The sequence below is a fragment of the Dermacentor variabilis genome, chromosome 4 (assembly GCF_050947875.1).
Source record: "Dermacentor variabilis isolate Ectoservices chromosome 4, ASM5094787v1, whole genome shotgun sequence".
Taxonomy (NCBI): Eukaryota; Metazoa; Arthropoda; class Arachnida; order Ixodida; family Ixodidae; genus Dermacentor; species Dermacentor variabilis.
Window position 1 is genome coordinate 114,852,692 of NC_134571.1, and position 20,987 is coordinate 114,873,678.

The 20,987-nt window shown below is 44.8% G+C and overlaps 1 protein-coding gene across 1 annotated transcript in view; it reads right to left on the bottom strand.

Moving 5' to 3' along the window:
- Nucleotides 1–3,203: 3,203 nt before the first annotated feature.
- The window catches only part of LOC142578302 (sodium-dependent proline transporter-like), a 33,344-nt gene continuing 15,560 nt past the window's right edge, over nucleotides 3,204–20,987 (bottom strand). Inside the window, exons 8-14 of the mRNA XM_075687700.1 lie at nucleotides 17,202–17,305; nucleotides 16,106–16,230; nucleotides 14,024–14,136; nucleotides 9,665–9,761; nucleotides 8,707–8,807; nucleotides 6,427–6,573; nucleotides 3,204–3,389 (exon numbers count right to left, since the gene is read on the bottom strand). Of these exons, the coding sequence (XP_075543815.1) occupies nucleotides 3,204–3,389; nucleotides 6,427–6,573; nucleotides 8,707–8,807; nucleotides 9,665–9,761; nucleotides 14,024–14,136; nucleotides 16,106–16,230; nucleotides 17,202–17,305 (873 nt within the window). The remainder of the gene's footprint in view (nucleotides 3,390–6,426; nucleotides 6,574–8,706; nucleotides 8,808–9,664; nucleotides 9,762–14,023; nucleotides 14,137–16,105; nucleotides 16,231–17,201; nucleotides 17,306–20,987) is intronic.

Consider the following 20,987-nt stretch of genomic DNA (forward strand, 5'->3'; position numbering starts at 1 on the left):
TGACATAGCAGCCCCTAATCACGATGCATTCAAGGCTGCATTCGGTGTTACTAAGCACCATCATGCTAGCTCTGTCGATTGAATGAAAAAAGCGATTTGGCTCATGAACTGAATCTTACTTGAAGTGGATTTCAATATCGTACATTGGAGTTATTATTATCCGCAGATTTGGGCACGTTCACATTTACCTAGACTGGAACGTTCGAGATAAGGCTATGCAACGCTACGCCATAGCCAGTGAGGCAACTCGACAGCTACATAGCGCGTATTTAATTTAATTAATATTCTTCTTAAAGCCTCGGAGGCATCACACAAGGGGTCTTCATTCCACATGGCAGTATTAGAGCATAAAACAGAACAGAAAATACACACTGGTTCGGTACGATAATCAAGAAAAAAAAGAATATGTGGGTTGGAGCAAGTGAGGATTATGTTTCAGACGATTAGGGAAGATCACTTGTTAATGGGACAGTAAAGCCAAATATTAAGTCAACGTGGACTGTTAAAATATTATTCTAGAAACCTCGCTGCGCTTGTATCGCGCCAGGAAATAAGTTAGTATAAGAGAAAATCGGGTCTGAAAGGTACGGATACCTTTAGCGCAATTCATATCACCCGCCAACGAGCGGGGGAGTGGTGACGTTCCATACGTTATCTCTGCCCTTTACAGCCGTCTGTGACTAAGACGGCGCCCGACAGACGGCGCCACGGTGCGTGCGTGCGTGCGTGCGTGTGTGCGTGCGTGCGTGCGTGCGTGCGTGCGTGTGTGTGTGCGTGCGTGTGTGTGTGCGTGCGTGCGTGCGTGCGTGCGTGCGTGTGTGTGTGCGTGTGTGTGTGTGTGCGCGTGCGTGCGTGCGTGCGTGCGTGCGTGCGTGCGTGTGCGTGTGCGTGTGTGTGTGTGTGTGTGTGTGTGTGTGTGTGTGTGTGTGTGTGTGTGTGTGTGTTGGATTCACCGCTGCAGCTGCTTTTGCTCAACTGGCGTGGACCGTATGGGCATCTCGCGACATCACATAGACGTGGAAATCTCTGCTACTTGCATTTTTTGGGCAGTTTCGCGAGCCAGCAAAACCAACGCAGCACTGCGCTATAACGAAACAACAGAAACGCGAAGGTGCGGGCGGTGCCGAATCGAGCGATAACGAAACCTTTCGACCACCCGCGTCGTTGTCAGAGGTACCGTCAAGGAGTTGTTTTTTAAACATCGAATAGAACTGCACCAGTAGAAGTTTCTTTCGTCTCGTAAAGAAAAAGCAGTTATCTTATTTATAACCATAAGTTGAGTACTAGTAACAGAAATAGAATGAGGAGCGCCTTCGCCATCGGGCTAGTACTTTGACGTACCGGATGAGTAAAAAATCGTGTCTTGCATTTGCATCAATTTCTCGATTACTAAAACATTGCCCGCGATAATATTGATGCCTCAGGCGTCCTCGAGCATTGGTCGATCACTTTCGTTTGACGAAACATTTGCCTTTAATGCCCCTCTAACGTTTCCGGGAACAATTTAGTTACGTTCAGTGCATGAAACTATGCTTTGTGGGAGGCTGTTCTAGTGGGTTATTGCAGTTACGTTGATTCCTAGAAATTATTGGTAAGTATCGTCGCTATAAGCTTGCAACAAACGCAGTGACCACTGCAGGTTCACCACCACGAACGGTAGTAAAACGAACTTAAAAAACGCGGCACGCGCCACCTGGGCAGGGAGCTTTCTTTTGGACGAGCTCATTGCGCATCGATTAAGCATGAGTAATGGCAGTCGATGGTTCATAGGGAGCGGCATCTTCAGCGCAAATAGAAGTAACAAGCAGCTAGCGCGCTGCTAGCTAACACAGAGCTCGGGAAGGGGAGAAAGGCTGCATATTAGCGATAGCGCTTGACAGCGGCAACGCGCGGCTTCGAAACTCCTGCTGTACTTTCGTGGAACCGGGGGCGGGTGTGAACAGCGGGCGGGTGTGAACAGATACACAACTTGCGGCTGCGCGAATAAGCTGAACGGGCGGCCACGCCGAACGCATGACAAACGATTGCGTTCTGCGTGTGACTTCCGCAGCGGTGTTCTGGCGTGGAGCGTTAGAATGTGCGTGGTTCGGATACCGACCGAGACCGTTTGAATCGCGCGCAACGCCGGCGTTTGGGCTGCCACCGTTATTTATACTCTTGTGACCACGCGCACCGGGCAGGCGTGCGGCTTTTTAATGACGCACGCAATGTCAATGTCAACAAAGGAGATATGCACGACCAAATGGCTCGGAAAGACTCTGTGTTGCCACGGACGCTAGGACAGATCTATAGAGTCACAGCAATTGCCTTTATCACGCACTGTGGCGTTGCGACACACGTGACGTATCTTACACGTACGGGCACAAGTGCAAACATGCGGCCCGAGGAACAAAGGCCTTGTGACTGGCTTTAGCAAAAGAACGCATGTTTTCCCGTCCTCGACAGCGGGAATGAACTACGTTCGGCTAAGTGCACCCAGCGTTACAATTCGGAATATTGCCCCGATCATAAAGACTGCTTGCGTCGACTAACAGAAATGGGTCGAATCAAACTTCGGCTTCACAAAGGTCACCCCGACCACACTGAGACGAAACGACTTATGTTGGGCTGAGATTAGCGGTAAACAGCGTCCAGATGATATGAGGTAGAGTTGAAGTGGAACCACAGCATTACTCTGTAGGTTGCGCCACCGGTCATACAATACAGCATTACGCGCCCCTTGCGAGGCTGGTTGAGTAAGCAAAAAAAAACTAGCTGCAAGTAAGTTTCCTCAGTCCTACCAAGCGTTCACTCAGCCCAATTCATTAGCAGTTACACGAGCATCGGAAGAAACGCTTCTTTTAACGAGACTCGCTGTTTCGACCCGTCTGCGACGTCTAGTACTACACAAACAAAAAAAAGTTAATCGTCACTCATATTCGAGTATATGGCATCGGTTGATGTCTGTAAAAAAAAATAAAGTTCTGCATTTAGAACACAGTCAACCTAACGTTGGTTTTTAACATTTCGAATCAAAAGGCGTTTCAATAAGCCTGGTGAATTTATGCTCACCGGTAAACGTCTTCAGAATTTGTATTTATTCGAAAAAACTCAGATTTACAACACCTATGGCACAACACACACGAAGGCTCTTACTTGTTCAGCATTAAACAACTTTCATTTACTCTTTCGTTCTCTTTTGCTTAGGTTTCTATACAAGAGTGTTACGCTCCTACCTGCTCTTGAGGTGACGGAGGCGGAACTGCCACGGTTTCGCGTTCAGCCTCAGGGGGCGGCTGGAAATTGTGCGCGTCCAGTCCGTAAGCGGCCAGCTGCTGACGATAAAGCATCGCCTGTTCCCAGCTTACAGGAACCCACGTTGGAAGTGGGACCAGGCAATCCCTCAGACTCTGAAATAAATCCATATATTAGGGCAATCAATAAGTGTTCCGGCAAAGAAATCCATTCAAATCACTGGCTCTCCCAGTCACAAAACGACAGAAAATTTTTTTCCGAACGAACGAACATAGCAGCGAAAAAGTGAGGAAAATTTTACAGGGATGACATTTATAGGGGCACTCCAGACAAAAAAAAAACAACCATCTTTGAGGGCAATGAGAAACCCGCGCACCGTATGCTGCGAGCGCGACGTGGCGTTCCTTACGTACAATTACGAAAATAAAAGGGCTTGTAGGCCAGCGCATGTGTATGTCGCCTACTCATATCGTCCTCATGATTTAGCGCTGCTATTTCGGTCACTATGATTCAGAAGGAAATAACCCGCTAACAAGCCCTAACAATGTATAGAGGGTCGGTCGTGAAGGGCGGTTGCTTGATGCAAGCCTTCTGCCCGCTCCTCTTAAGTTGGAGGTCACGTGATCGAGTGCGGGCTAAAGGCGGAGAGCGCACGTCTCCTCAAGCCCTGCCACGGCTACGCATGGCTGTCCGCGCGGCTGTGCGCATTCTAGCCCATAGGCGACCCGCGCGCGGATGTTGGAGGCAATTAAACTGCGGCGGGTGCCATGATTTAAGGCGAGGGGTGATGGCTAGCCAGCCAGCCCCCCTCGCGTGTGCGTTGCCTTCTCTTGCGGCTACTGCTAGAGGTCGCGTAATCTGACTTTAGGAGTTAAATTACGAGACTTCAACGCGGTACCGCGTGAATGGTAACGTGAGAGGCTGCACGACACGTTCGTTTTGCACAAGAACTTACACTTCGCGCGGCCGGCATACCTCACTACGCAAGCGTTGACAGTGAATTGTTGTATGTTCACGTTCGTCAGTGCGCGCTTGACACCCTGCTAGTTTAGTGTTTAAAAAAAAAATTTGACGTAGGAAGCGAGACACGGCCTATAGAAGTATGAACCTTAGTTCGTGCAATTTTTATTATTTTGCTATTGCAGTGAATGTTCAGCCATTCAGTCAAAACCGCGGTTTTTTCCCCTCATCAATGACGACACATGCTTAAACAACAAGGCTCAGGAAAACGTACTCTTGTTTTTGGCAGAGCTCGAGGGGTGGATGAACTAGGTGAACATCAAACGCAAATGAAAAGATGACAAAAGTATCATTACAGACGTCCTGGTTTTAAAAACTTCGTGTGTTTCTATTCTACCTGCTAAGTAGATGACATCTACAAATACATATTCACAAGGCTATGAAGTTGTGTTACTTTAAGTTATGTATGATTCGTCCGAGTGTGGTAAACGATGGGGGCATCTGCGGTGTGATAAGGTGATTAGGTAGATTTCAGCTTTCGTCTTCTATCTCCCAAATCTGAAGATTTCTCGCGGTACAATATGGAGAAGGTTTTAATGACAGACTGCAAGCAGGTAATTCCCGTGAGAAACATGCCATCTAAGAAAAGTAAGTGTATTTAGCGACATAGGAACGTACTGAATCCTACTGCGCAAAGGGGATTTCGCTGATGTGACAATAGGCTTGACGATTCCGAGTGCTAGGAACTGCAAAAATTGTACTCTATATCAAGTAACTTCATTATCATGAAATTGTGAAGGAGGCATGTGATAACGAACATTCTTTTTCAAGAATTGCACATCAACGTTGGCTCTTTTAAATAACTAATTAAAGCCGTATTATACCCATATATACTTCGTTCACTAACGTTTTGAAGGTTCTGTTGTGTCTCGAACTTAAGTTATCTCCAAGCCAAACTTGGTCCTCCCCAATGTGGAAAAAATCGTGCGTGCGTGCGTGTGTGTGTGTTTAAGCAAAAACACTATAATTGAAAAAATTATTACACTGCCTCAGAAATCAAGCAAACCCTCTACCATATCAAAAATACCCCTCCTATCGCAAAGCTACGATAGGTTAGGCAGATAAGACAAAAAACGAAGGTCTCGCACCTGCTTGCGTAGGTATTAGATTTTGCCGGCGTTTGCAGCACTCGTGGTTAAGTGTTTGACGGAGAAACATGACTGCATTACATTCCAAAAGAGCCAAACATTCAACTTTAAAAGTTTCAAGAACTTGTACATCACCACAGCAGCTCGAATGTGAAAACGCTTTGCACTCTGTAACGTAACACTTGCATACTGGTCCTGGGGTTAGCGCACGAAATTTGATATATGGAATTTTCGTCTTCGTTTTCTCTTCCAATAAACAACCTATTAGTGCAAGCTCAACGAATTTAGAGTTCGCTTGGAAGACTTTATCAATATAGTAACCTTTTTTTACAACGCCATATAGCTTAAAGGCTGTCCCTTAAAGACGGCTGCAGCTTACAAGGCCAGAAAAGCGCTTGGTCAAGGCAGCCGATGTCTCCACGTTGTGTGAAATATTAAGTAATCAGGCAAGCCGCCTTTCAATGACTTCAGCAAGCAACACAGTGATTTAGATGTTTTCGAAATTCTGATATGAATGACGAGTTGCAAACCTTGCTCTTCAACGAAACAATTCATCAGAAAATCCTACTCAGAGTACTTGCGTTTTAATACAGACGGCAGTAACATAAAAATGCGTCCTACGTAAAGTAATTGATACGTATATAGGGAAGGATTTGTGAGGGCGTTTTTTATTACATCGTACAGTAGACGCCACTATATAACAAGCGGTACGAATATGATCCGCTTGAGATGCTCCGAGAGACCGCACTTAACAAATATTTTATACTCGTAGCGTACTGCATGTTTGTCAATTTGTCGTATGAAAAGTTTGAATCCCAGCGAATGTTACCCGCTTTTCTAACTCGTGTTACATCATATAATAATATGGTTATCAGCAGTAGGAACGTTTGTGTTGCATTTTGAACAGAGATGACTAATGTGGATGGATGAAAAAGCTTATCTAACAAGATCATTAGTGATGAGAAGTTAATCGACAGTGTTCAATTTCAGTTGACGTTTATTCTTACTTATATTCATCTTATCATTAATTTGCTCTATCAACTTCATGAACGAATGATGATATGTTCTGCCCGCTTTAGCTTACCAGCTTTGTCGACAGTATGAAGACAAAGGCGTACATCGGAATGAAGCTGATTTCTACAAGTTGGACCCAAGCGATCAGCGCAGTCAGGAACACAGGGTACTGGCGGTCGAGAAATAAGGGACGCAGCATCCTCGCCGCAAGCAACAACTGCGTGAAAAAATTGTAATGGGCTTCAACATATCAAGTGATAATAAGTAAAATTACGTCGTTCTTCGCACCATAGCTACCAATGAACAACACTACAGCCTCAAGTAAGACGTGCTGACGTGAAGTCGACAATGCGACAACGTCGGAAAAGGAGTCAACAAAGTATGCAAGAAGAAATATTTGCCGACACAACAAGTGTGACTACTCTGTAGATAGCACATTACATGCGAAACCAAAGATGGTAGTCAGCGACTGACCTGAAAATAGGCAATGGTATACTTTGTTTACTGCTCAAGATTGCTATGTCTGCGGATATGTAAAGGAGAAAATTTTCTAAATGTTGCTGTCAAAGTGCACAACTCCTATGATGAAGGCACGTACGCTTTTCTCTTAGCTGCACCCAATGTTAGTAACGAGTGCCACGCCCGCACTTTCGCGTACATTAGAGTATTAGCAGATTTTTTGCAGCGCCGAAATACAGTGTATTTCATTGTCTTGTCCAGACTATTGCTAAAAGTTTCCTGCACTACCATTAACGTTAGAGCAACAATTGTGGACTACTAATGTACTGCAGCTCTATTTCTCTTTACAGACTGCCTGTCATGAGACCTAGTTTCGATTGCGTACTAGTGTTCCGCGAAACATTCCAAAACATGACGAAGGTCCACAGGGAGATGGAGCCTTGAAGCGATTAACAGTGGTATAGCTCAAGGATGTCACTGAAGCTCATGTTTCGACAACGGGACTTGTCCTTGGCAAGGCCCTCACGAAGACATGTCGACTTGTGAAATCATTGCCTTCGGCGACATTCCTTGTTCGACCACTGTTATTTAATGTATAAGACGATGCCTGTTTTGTATAACAGTTAATTAAATATGGTGGGATAACTTGATGGTTACTGGAACAATACTGTACTTCACAATTACGGAAGTAACAGTATACAAAAGTGTTGAAACGGCGGAGTACAATGTCCCTCGAAAATGGAATAGTGCTAGAGTACAGCAAATTGCAAACCAGATTCTAGAATTCGTCGTAAGAAATACGCGCACAGTAACGCGCCCTGAATTGTCCTAGCCAATCGGTTTGCACCTCGCAATTACGCAAAATCAACAGAAACGCCGTATCAATATTTTTTTTTTCGTGAAGTACAGACCTAGAAAATGTGAAATCAAGAAACATGCGTATTGGCTTGGCGTTGAACAGATTTGGTTAACTATTAAAAGCAAGAGAAAGGTAATACAAGAGGTGAAAGACCGAGAGGTTCACCATGTTAAGCTTCCAGTGGGCTGCTCTGCACAAGGGGATGGGTTAAAGACTGAAAGAATATGAAAAACAAGAAAAGGCAAAAAAGCATGTGTTAGAGCAAACGTTAGTTTTTTGATCGGCCCAGTTACTTTCAAAATGCACTCTAGTGCCTTTAAATCAGCTCGGGCCGACGTCGACTGGGAGGAGGGACCAAGAATTTCGGTTTCCGTAAGGGGATGGCTGTCGAACCTGGTGCTGAGTACTGAGGACTTTCGTTGTGCATTTAAATGACGGCAATAGTACGGAAGGTGCACTGCCGTTTTTTTGCACACACAAACTTCACATTCTGGACTTGTGGCCATTTCCATGAGGTAGCAGTAAGCATTAGTAAAAGCTACTCCAAGACACAAACGGCAAATGAGAGTTATCTCCCGTCATGGTAGGTTATTCCGAAGGTGGAGCTTCAGATGAGAATCCAGGGTACAAAGGCGCTGGTTTGTAATGTTTTCCAAATTCCATTGGGTCAGCGTAAGTTCGCGAGAAAACGCACGGAGCCTTCCCGCTGCCTCTGTTATTGACATCGGCATAGCAACGCGATCGCCACGGTCACGTGAAGATTGTTTGCTTGCTCGTTTCCAAGTGCACCACAATGACTTGGTAACCATCGAAAGACGATGTGATGTCTTTTCTCAACTGCCCAATGGTAAATTTATCTTGCATCCACGACAAGTTATTCTTAGTGTCCATGGCGTAATGTACAGAGCAAATTATCTATATGTAGTAAATATATAGTAAAAACAAGCAATTTCATTTAGTGAACGTGCTGCGCAAGTGCCCGATAAATCTTGCAATATCAAAGGAGATATTCAATCTTCCGCTGACACTCACTGTTAGCGTCAGCGGAATGACCGACGTCCAGCAGAACTTCACGAAGGGTGCGGGAACTTGACCTGTCATCAAACGAGAGTCAACCTCTAGCCTCTTGGCGCCTGCAAAATTGGGTGAATAGTAATGTTTTCGCTTCAGATCGCACACCTTTTTGAGCGAATGGTTCACGAGCTTTAGGAAAACGTGGCGCGCTCTCGTTTTTCCTAGAGTTCTAATTGTGAACAACCACAAAAATATTACCTAACGCATTTTTTCGTTGTAGCACAACTGTCAATAATTATGATGCGGAACAGTAAACATCTGGACAAGCTGTCAATTTACATGCTGTTTTTGCGGCGCTTGCTTTCATTCAAATTGTGGCGGCTATCGTATTAGTGCAACACGGCCGGGGGCTAGAGACGCCGTAGTTGGGGCTCTGGCATAATTATGACCACCTGACGTTCATTACCATGTACGAAAAATCTAAGTACACGCGCCCTTTCACTTTTTTGTATTGTCGAAATGCGGGTACGGTTACCGCGCAGCGAGTGGCACCCATGATAATGGGGTCAAATTACCATAGCATCCTTTCCGCTGCAGTGGGCACACGAAAAAGTGTACGAACAAACGTTACTCATGTAATTAGTTTGTCATTCTGGCCAACACGATTACTTTGGCGCAACTTCTTAAGAAAATCTACAGACATGCGAAGTACACTTCAGGTAGGAAAAACAAGCTTTGGGAACCTTGCCCTTGAAGACAGATGCACGAATATGCAATTCATCTGCACGTTGGCGGCATGCCCAAAATTTAATTAGACGTTACGTTCCTCTACTGGAAATAGAAATAATACAGTAAATGAGACTCGCTACTCATATGGCTACCACAAGTCTACTTCCATGTCCTGCCACGTCATGCAAAGTTACGCGGTTGCTCTGACGTTACCACTGTATTAGTGACTACTATTCATAAGGTCTACCGTATAGCTGAAGTATCACGATGAACTCGAGTGCCAGCAGGAAGAAACGGAGGCTGTTTTGGCTGTTCGACAGAACAGCCAATCCTTTGGCCCCACCCTGCAGAGAGAATAACGTTAATGAAACGTTGAGCTCATAGTATCAACTCGGTAGGCACTTGTTATTGAAATTCCCTCAGATAAAAAAGCGTTAGTACTCTTAATCGTTAAACAGATTTGAGAGAAGTTTGCTTGCCCTAATATAGGCGCAAGCCTAAGTGACCCGGCACTGAAATCGGCGATATTTAATTGAAGCCGCGAAGGAAGCGAGCATCGGAGGAAGAAGGCGCCTGGAGGTGGAAAAGAGAATCGCGCGCGGGCGAAAGTACGAAGAAGTAAGCTGAGATGGACAGATAAATGGATGAATGTATGCTATGAGCATCCCCTTTGGAATGGGGTGGTGGATAGCGCAACCAAGCTCTTGGTATTACATTGCCTAATGTCCTAGCTGTACTAAAAAAAAAAAGGGAGAGAAAAAAAATGATAAATTCCCATAGGCAAACTTTCTGAACCCCTATTGTAAACATTGTTTGTTGTTCTGCTTCGGCGGCGGCTTCCTATAGGCTGCTTCATATGGCGTGATTGGGGCGAAAAGAATCGTTCTCTGCGGGGCACGTCGCGGGGCGATTTTCGCTGCCAGCTTTCACATGCGTCTGCGACAGCACGATTTCCGTTGCAGTGACGCCCAAGGTTGCTGCCTGCTCACGAAGTATTCGTGCCTGCATCCTTAGATAAGTACAACATGGAAACTTCTGAAATATGAAAATTTTCTTATTATTACTAGAAAAACAGAATAAGTACACCATTTTTTCAACGTTTGAAAGCGTTGAGACTTTACGACCGCTTAGTGCCGATTTACGGTCGAGCCGCGCATCGCCGCAAGCCGCACCGCACGCGTGCGGTCGCACAAAAGATTGCACGTGTCAAACACTTGTGCACAAATTTCGGTTTACAATGTGTAAGGTATACACAGTGTACACAGTGTAAATGATAATTTGTGCACAGGTGCTGGATACGTGCAATTTTTAGCGCGACCGGAAGCGTGCGGTGCGGCTTGCGGCGATGGGCGGCTCGAGCGTAAATCGGCCCTTAGTCTGCAGCTGCGGCCAGTGAAACGCTGCACAACAGCGCAAGTATGAGCGTGCGGCTAGTGCGGCTTCGCTTGGATGGTTTTGTTTAGTACACACTAGTTTCATTGTCGCAATACTATGGAAGCCACAACTATTCTGGAGAAGAATTTGTTTCAGCACAAGAAGGAGCTACTGTTGAGTGTGCCAGCATCTGGCACAATTTGTAGCGATGAAGCGGTTGATGACGGTGACGATCAAGTCGGTACATGCCGTATGTGAAAGGCGGCGGCTGCACTCGACCTGAAGAGCATGCGGCTTCTCCTTTTAAACGAATTGTGCGAGTTGGAGAAAAAAATTGTTCACAAAGCCCCACAGGCGCAGGTTGGTACGCCCTATTAAAACATTAAAACTGGCGCTGGACATTTCTCCGCTGAGCTTCAAGCACGCGGTAAAACAGGAAAGTGCCTATTTCGACGACGCTTGCTGTTACGTAACACGTTGCTCCGCCTTCATCGCGCCGATCGCTGCGACTCGGCGATGGCGCGACCAACTTGTTGGAATCCAGTCGCGGCGGTCGCTGAGCAACAGAATTCGCTGTGTCACTGAGTGGAAATCGCGCCATGTGAAACAGCCTAATGGCGTGGCTGCGCGAGCCTTATCTTGAAAGCGATCTGCGATGCGGATCATCGAGGCGTCTAGGCTCACCGAGGGCCGATAGCTTCGTGTGCGGTATAACAGGTCACAGACGTTCCCGGAGTGAAACGTCACTATAACTTTTTTTTGGTGATGGCAAGCTTTATATTCCAGTTTGGGGCCAATACGTTTGTATTCCATCAACTCAGTAAAAAAACTGAAAATAAAGCATTTCGTTTTAACGCTCTACACAACCGCATAAACCACATGCCAATTGCGTTTGGTGCTGTTAGAGAAACGACAGCAGTGAAAACTTGTCTGCGGCATTCTAACACGTAAAGTGTCCAGATTCTGTGGCGAAGACTGTTGCCAAATGCAAGCAAGTGTATTAAGTATCTGAAATAGGTTGTCAAGTGGCGCGTCACTTGGTTTCTTGTGTCATGGCTGAACAATCGCTTAGTTCTCATATTAAAAGGACGCGGTTTGGAGTGCGGCTAAACGCGTTTGTAAATATTGCCAATAGTTAAATTATGGTTTGCTTGGCGACATGTTAATGATTAAGATAGACACACTTTTACAGCAATGCTGAGTGTGGTATCGAAAGTGTGGCTGGAAGTTTTTACAACAGATATCTTGCGACACAAGTTCTAGAGAAGGAGTTATGCGGACGCGTAAATGTCAGTAGATTACATTATAATATGATTCACCACAAAAGGTTATTTGCAGAAAACAAATAGCGCACAAGGCCGCGCATTTTATTCATGAACACTTCTAAGTACCAACGACCATACAGAAACACTAAAATCATAAACGTAAGCAGTACTTTATGCCTAACACCAAGTATGGCAGCAGTAAACAAAAAAATTGTACCTATAGAAATGTATATATGTTATATCACTTTAAGAGGCATCGTGGCACATGCAAGAACACGGGCGCGCATCTTGTACGTGTTTCGTCCCCGTCTTCAGCTCCGTCACGTGTTCTTGATAAATGGACGCTCATGTGTCACATCCAATGATATCTATTTGTGCAAGTGTCAAATGATGTCAGAGGTAGCTTGGTGTGAAGCTCTCTTCTAGTGTTCTACCTGGTATTCCCCTGACTCCTCCCCCCCCCCCCCAAAATAGAAGGAACAATCGGCAAACTTTGCGCAAAATATGTTATTTCGTTGATTAGGCTTATTCTCGGTGTATTTTGTGCATTTAGACGAAACATATTCGTTTCTGTAGGACATTTTAATGTCTCGTCCTGTTTAACAGCGATGAATAATGTGAACGCAGGTCACGTACGGAGAATACAATAGGGACACTCAGGCAGAACAGGAAGAAGCAGACGGACAAGTGCGTTGACTTCCTGTTCACGAGTATAGGCGGATGGGACACGGACAGCACCTCGATGATGATGTCGGGCACGATCAGCTGCAAGAGCACTATGCTATAAGACGAGGTAATGTTGAGACGCCTTATTAGAAATATATTTCCATTGGCTTCCTGTTTTCGCTATAGCCATCGAGTTCTGCTTTTCCCACCGAGGTCTGGCGCCTGCAGTGTTTTTGGCACATAGCATCTCTTCACCAAAGTCGGATCGTAGCAAAATTTTCGGCAAGAACAATTTCTCTGAAAAATGATCAATACCGCACCTGTTTTCCTAGAAGTTGAGGCACAAGAATATTCATATACACGTGTGTTTTGTCGCTAAGTTTAGGTTGACAAATAAAGCTACGCTTGGCGATACAAAAGTCAGCAAGAAAACATGACAGATATGTCGTCAAAAACGTGCCACACATGTTTATTATGGACACCATGCTCGCCACTGTTGTGATGGCTTATTACGAGCGACCCTTTGCGTCAAAGCCAACTCTGATTTATTTGTTGAAGTAAATCTGAAATGCTTATATTTTCTGGCTTGAATTAAAATTGTTTGATTTCTGCAGAGAAAGCTGAGCTATGCTGACTTTCTAAAACATTTTTACGGATATTTTCTAAAAATGGTAAGTTATAAAAAAAGTTGGAACACAAAGTTTCAAAATTCCATCCAAATAGGTGTCGCAGTTCTTTGGACTGCATATGTTAAGATATTAGAAGCGGAAGGATTTTATATTTTATGTTAGAGCCTACGTGAAACCATTCAAATGTTTTAAGGTGTAGTCGTAAAAGTGCTACTAACAGATTGGTCATGCTTTTCCGAGCAGCGTACAATATATACATTTTGTTCGCCTTAGATGTACAAATAGGTGCCGTTATTAGAATTGAGATATTGCGCTTTATTGGTCAGTGGCAGAGCTGTAAACTTGATGCTTCAGTTTGCAAAAATCTCATACCCTGGATCAGAAACTTGATCCCAAAAGCCGGTATACTCAAAGTGAGCATTTTAAATGCCCGGAAAGCGAGATCTCTGTTCCCATGCATTGTTATAGCAGGTGATACTAAAACTAAATGCCAAGTTGGTTTCTGCCAACTTTTATTTTTTGTGCTTTAATTGGGCAAATGTGTAGAGTGCAATTTGACGAGTAAAGAGCAATTTTCAGGCGCCATTGCTGGCAGTCTGATAAGAGGTGAAAAGTTACAAATTATGTCAAGTTTTCAAGGTTAGGACAACGACATACAGCACTATTACTCACGAACTTAGGCAGCATCATTGAAACCACCCAGAGGGAGTGGATGCGGCTCCATAACTCCGGGAATGGCACCATACTCACAGCTTGAGGCAGGATGCTCACGATGAAGTTGAAATCTGCCAAGGTTGTGGATATCATATTAGTGCGTTGAGCCCGCTTGGCACCAAATTTTGTCGCCCACATAAACATTGTTCCTTCCCTTTATTACTATCCGTGAATCACAAACCGGGTTTGCTGATGTAATTACAAGAATCCTAATGCTACTTAGGTGGTATTAAATGTCAGCAGGGAACCGTTACATTTCACAGGTATGAAATGGCGCTCCTTATAGCGAAGACGGTCCGAAAAGCCAGACCTAAGTCTCGCGAAATGGGGCAGTGCTTTGTCAAGGAAGTCACATGATATTTGGAAGTGCAACTTCTTTCAGTCCCGTCAGAACAGGGGGTTGCTTGCTATGGCCACAAGTAACGACAACATGTAATACTATTACCTGTTGTATCTTTGGCACCGTTCTGCCCGCGCGTCTTGTTCTGGTGTCGTAGTGTAGAGGAAACAAGCCATTACATGCTCCTGGATAAATCACTTGAACCGATGGTGCCATGACTGCGCCACGCATGAACGGAATCGGGCCTAAATGTGGCCTTCTGCTCGGCATTCGGAGAAGCACAGCTCACAAGTGAGTTTGTCGATCCGAGCGTGAGTGGTCGTGTCTTGTAGAGCTCATTCAGCCGTAGTGAATAAAATTCATCAAAGTTATACCTGTGCTACCGAGTAGTTATAAGGCTGAACAAGTATGAATTTTCTTGCATAAGTGTGATGGTTACTCGGCTATAACGCCCTCGCGCCCGAGACATATGATCCAGAAATGGTGCGAACAGATTTGGTCAGCAAGACAGAAGGACTCATATTCGCGCCCATTGCTTTTTTTTTACCCATGGTGCTCCCACTACAAATGGAAACGGAGCCCGATTCAAAGATAAATTGGAGCGTTGGACAGCCACTAGATGTATCGCAAATTAGGCATGTAAGCTTCGTAATGCGTGAATAAACGCCATGTGTGCATTTGGTGAAGTCATAGCTGTACCCCAGTGCCTAAACACCCTTAGCAGCATGGATAAGGTGTTTCATGCACCCAACTGTAGATACATTTTCGATACAGCCTACCCGACTTTTTTTTTTGCATGACGATTACATCTGGGTATTGCTGTGGCGTCAAATAACTACCGCAACATGCGCAGGCTACGTTGGATAGGTAGATTTAATGCTTTAAATGCCAATCAGGTAGTTCTTTCTGCGAGTGGAGATTGCTAATCCGGAAGGGCTCCAAGAAATGAAGAGCGCTAGAGAATGCACTTTGGATTTCCCGAGCCAGACCCCGATGACAAACATTATTAGAGTAGCTGCTGTGAAATACTACATTTCTTGCTAATAAAATATTAAAGCATTGGTGCCGGCAGTAAAAGGAGACAGTCTGCTTTAAACCCTTTACCAACTTACTATGAAAAAGCCTCTAACAACACGTTAAGATACAGTGATATCCCTGACGTATCGTAGTCCATATGAGCGCCTTGATTCATACGCGAATTAAAATGAAAATATCAAAGCGTGGCCTTTCGTTTTGTTCGCTTCTAGTCTTTTCCTGCCACCAAAGTAAACAGTTCGGAAAGGTTCCTATGTCAGCCTCTACTAAATACAGGTACTCTTCTTATGGGGGGGGCGGGATAGATGGTATGAAGCTTGAGCGAGGGGGAACTTGAGGGAAATGTTTATGCTGGCGTCAGCTGTAACCTCCAAGGAAGCATGTGAAGGGAAACGAATTTGGAGAGTTTGTCAACTCAACATAACTGACAATAGCTCTGGCTTGCACGGAGAACACTGCTATAGTTGCCAAAGTCACAATCTGAAACAAATATGTCAAGAGTGACAATATTCCCCTCCAAATGATAGATTCTCGTAAATGGGAGTATCGGGAATATGGACACGCCTTTGCTGTTTACTTTATTTCCTTACGATTATGCACACACTACAAGCTACGAAGTGAAATGAGAGAGACGTTGCTCTGCGTGAAGCTTACTGTGAACGTACCTGCGTCTACCAGCATGTGGACGTTGATGCCCGTGGCGTACGACAGGTGTCCCAGGAAGAGGAAGGAGACGATAGTGCCAATGCTCTTGCTCGCCGTGTCCGCAACAAGCACAAACATCACGTCCCTGTTTCAATATCAGGCCCTTTGTTTCAGTAAGCATACTTCTCGCAACACAAACGATAATGCGCAACTCGGTTTAAGCACTGTCAGTCGTAGGTAAAACATTTAAACAAGTAGTTAGAAAAGTGAAACTAGGGCATCTACCAGTAAGAGCAGAATTCACGCAATGACGAAGATTCAGGGTGATTTTCCACCGTGGGTAAAAAAATTACAGGCTTCAGTAAATGCCGTTTACGACCATTTCTTTCGCGCGCGAGAGAGGCACGGGAGACGCGAGCGAAAGAGGGTGGGGCCGTTCTACTTCGTCGGCTGTTGCTCACGGCGCTGCCGCGCGGGTGCGGTATCCTGGAAGCGATGTGCGATGTGGATAAAGTACGTAGAGTGCCGGTAGCTGTGTATGCGTTGTGCTTTCGACGTTTAGTTCGTGTTTAGACAGCCACGTAGGTCAATTCGCTCGCTGCTGCTGCTGCCGCAATTCTTCACTCCAGCGTTTTGACAGCGAGTCTCCGCAGACATCGAGCGAGATGCGCTCATGTTTACCAGTGCGCGCGTGACAGCGTGGTTGTTAATTTAGTTAGTAAGCGAATTTTCGTAAGTTTATACGGCCGATTGAAGTAATATCCTTACTTTGTATAGCGTCTACTAACTTGATATCGCAATCGATGTTTAGCCTTTCGGGCGACACTGCGACTTCACTGTCCTTCAAGCCAACCTGTGCATAACCGATTTATTATGATTGAGAGGCGCTTATATGGGCTGTGCCAACGTCTAAAAATAATGAGTTAGCATCTTTAAGCTAACTCACTTAGCTCAAGCCAGGCTCTTTAGCTGGCACTGTTAAACAGGGGATGAAGATTACTCCTACTTAGAATTCAAATCGGGGTAAGTGGACATGACCATCAGCTCATCAATTAAGCAGTAAATGAGTGCGCGCACATTGAATAACATTCCAAAAATATTGTTAAGGACGCTCACTCTTGGAATCTGTTCTTGAAGCAGTTGAGTCGCTCGATGCTTAGGTAGATGGTCCCAGTGACCCCGACGCTCTCCAGTGACACGTACAAGGCGTTTGACCACATCTGCAATAAAATTCAAGCATTATACGAAAATATTTAATTTTGTGCTGATTGGTTCAAACAACTCATTTTCTGTTGATTTCAGCGTCATCTGATCATCGCATGATAACGAGCCCGCAACTTGGGACATCGCATGCGGATACTCACGGTGTAGAAGTTTTATCCAGTATAAATAAGGGAGTGAACGTAGTGCGACGGTCCACCTTCTCTCCCACTTGAATTAAGCGGCTGCGTTGGCACAACATGGTGGCACGCATGCTAAACACCTGACTATTTCTAAATTACTTATCTCACGGGCTTTCGAAGTGGGAGATTTCTGATTCTAGTCGCATATGAGTATCCGACATAATGACTCACGAATACTGAATTAAATATGTTTTTTTTAATTTCTAAAGAAAGAAAAAGAATAAAGATCTTACGGGTCAAGTAAAAAAAAAACGTGTGTGGATCCCACGATCTGTTGAAGTCAGTTTCCGTGATGCTTTCATTGGTGTTTTCTAAGAAAGCTATTATTCTCTAGCGACCATTTGCAAGTATAGAACATCCGCCGACTACAACTAGGCAAATTTTTACCTGAAGTGTTTAGCTCAACGTAGACGTGTCACGCTGAAGCACGCGAATACTGTCCATGACGATGATAGAATGAGGGCTATGGTAGGACGAAGATGAAAAAAATTTCAATGGAACGACCACCGACGAATGATGAAAACTGTATGGCGATGATGGCATGACAGCGATGAAATGATGGCAAAGGCATGGCGGCTATTGGATGACGATAATGGAATGACTACAACAGAATGACAATAATGAAACGATCGCAATGACATGATGGACGTACGACGACGACGCAATGACGACGATGAAATGTCGAAGGAGAGATGACGACGATGGAGTGGCAAGAACGACATCACGAAGACAATATGGCTCCAAATACATCACGATGATCGTGTGACGACAAAGAAATGATTACGGCTGTATGACGGTGATGGCATGATAACGGAGAAATGACGACACTGAATGACTACGACAGAATGGCGACGATGGAACGAGCACTACGGCATGAGCACAATTGTATAATTGTATCACGATTGCGCAGTGATGTCAAGGGAATGTCGAACAAGGAATGACGCTCGGATGAGAAAGACGACATGGTGACAATGCCATGACAATGTTGGAATAATGACGGCGTGGTGACGAGCATCTGGCTACAACGGGATGAAGATGCCTGAATTATGATGATGGCGTGACGAATATGGCATAACGATAAAGGGATAACGCTGGTGATAAAGACCGTGGGAGTGTGAGAACAAATGCATGACGACAACTATGTAACGACGATGCTATGACGACGATAAAATGAATGCAAGTCAGAGCATGATGACAGTAGAATGACGACTGCATGATTACGCTGGCGCAATGACTACGGAATGGTGACGATGACAAGGCTGCAATGGTATGATGACGACGGCTTCACAACGATGCAATGACAACACTGCCACAAGAGATCGAAAGCGGCGGAATGATGGCAGTCAAATGAGAACGAAATAATGGTCACAACATGCGATGAAAGCGTTGAAATAATGACGGCGTCATGAAGACGGTGGCCTGTTTGAGTTGGAGCATATGTTCGCGCTTGCGTACATCGCCGGCCACCCTGGGCCTCTTCGCTCGCAATATGTCCAGTACCGGTTTGCCTAATATCAGGGACCGGCCAATTAGGCAACACAGCCAGCAACCAACAGCCGCATCCAAAAAGTGTGTGTCTGGGGGGGGGGGGGGGGCGGGAAGTGTCACACAAAGTTTCGCTTTAAACAGAAATTGAGCCAATACCAGCTGAGCATTTTCAAGTTCTATATAATTTTTAAATTTCACCTGTGGCATATAGCACAATTCCGTACCTTGAGCTCGAATATTTATGAAATGGGGAGATTAATTGCGCGAAATATCATAGCACACATTCAACTAATTAACGAAAATTGACCAATTACCTTCCTAATGAAGTAATTTATATACACACTGCAATTCACAAACTGTAGCCTGTGAGTTTGCAGCGCGCCTGTACATATAACAAATTTAGAGATGACAGCTAGTTTTAGACATTCATTGCCGAGTTGTTCGACGAAACACGTGGCCGTTCGAGTTACTTGTGTGTTTCCATGCGTAAAAGCATGTATTGTTGAAAAAGTAAGTGGAACAGTAGTGCATTTTTACCGCGAGTTTTATGGCGCATATCTCAGAACCACTGAAATCCTCAAAATTTGTTCCATGAATTCTAGCCTTGCAAACTAACCGGCTAGAATTCGTAAGTTGTAATATGTACGTGTCGTAATGTTTTTGAATAAGAATATAATTAGTGAATTTATATCAATTATTGCGTTATGTGTTTTGATTTCTAGAGAAAGTAATGTGCGCCTGTCTGACTACTTCAGTTCAAGGAATAAAATTCTGTTATCTGCCACAAATTATGTTTAAGAATTCTTGTAAAACTTAAAAATGATCATCCTGTATAATATGGCACATGGATGCAATACCTTTCACAATTACACATCCGTGCAACTAGGGAGGAGGAGGAGGAGGAGGAGGAGGAGGAGGAGGAGGAGGAGGAGGAGGAATAAACTTTATTTGTGCAGAGCAGATTTGAGACCTAGGCCTCTACCTAAATGACGGCCTCGAGCCCTTGGGCCCTGGCGGCATCTTCGGCCTGCTGGATTGCCTTGAGTTGGTCTTCCGGTGCACAGCTGAGCAACGCGGTCTCCCACTGCTCTCTGGTCTTAATTATTTTATTCTGTATGGGTGTACGAGGACAAGCCCAAACCATATGTTGCAGGTGCGCGCTTTCTTCACAGAATCTACATCTATCCGTGTAAAAGTCCGGGTAGTAGCGGTGGTAGGCCACCGGGTTCGGATATGTATCTGTTTGTAAGAGGCGCCATGCCGTCGCTTGCCGTCTATTTAACGAGGAGTGTGCCGGGGGGAAATGGGCCCTTCCCAATTTATAGTGTTTGGTGATCTCGTTAAAGCTGGTCATCTGGTCTCTCTCCGTTCCCAGTATTTGTTGCGTGTCACCTGCTCGCCCTGTCAGTTCTCGAGCCAGGTTGTGCGCTATTTCGTTCCCGGGAAGGGAGGAGTGTGCGGTTGCCCATATCATGTGAATGTCGCGATCTTCACGAAAATTGTTTAAAATTTTCAGTGCTTCCGGCGAGATTCTTCCTTTTGCATAGTTCTTGACGGCTGTCTTGCAGTCGCTTATTACGATGTTAGCTTCAGTGGAGGCTATTGCCATTGCTAGGGAGCCTAAAGTTTGTAACCATTCCCCTTCAGATATCCGACGTACCCTACAATGACAGTAATGAAACATGAAAACTGCATATTACCCGGGCGCTTGTATACGTTATGTTCGATGAAAGTTGAAGAGTCTGATACTACAACACCAGACACGCTTTACAGAAATGCAAACATAAAAAGGCTGGTCAAATAATAAATAGCAAGGAATTTGTATACAAGCTGGCCGAAAGCAAGCTGTCTTATTTCAATGACCGGAAATTATTCAGCAGAAGTGTCGCAAATTTGCTTGTTCCTTGGCGTGACAACCACAGCTCTCATTCATCAGAATCATTCCGAACAGTACTCAAACCCATTGTTCTGTATCCCTCGAGACTAAATGTTTCTATCACTTATGGTTTGG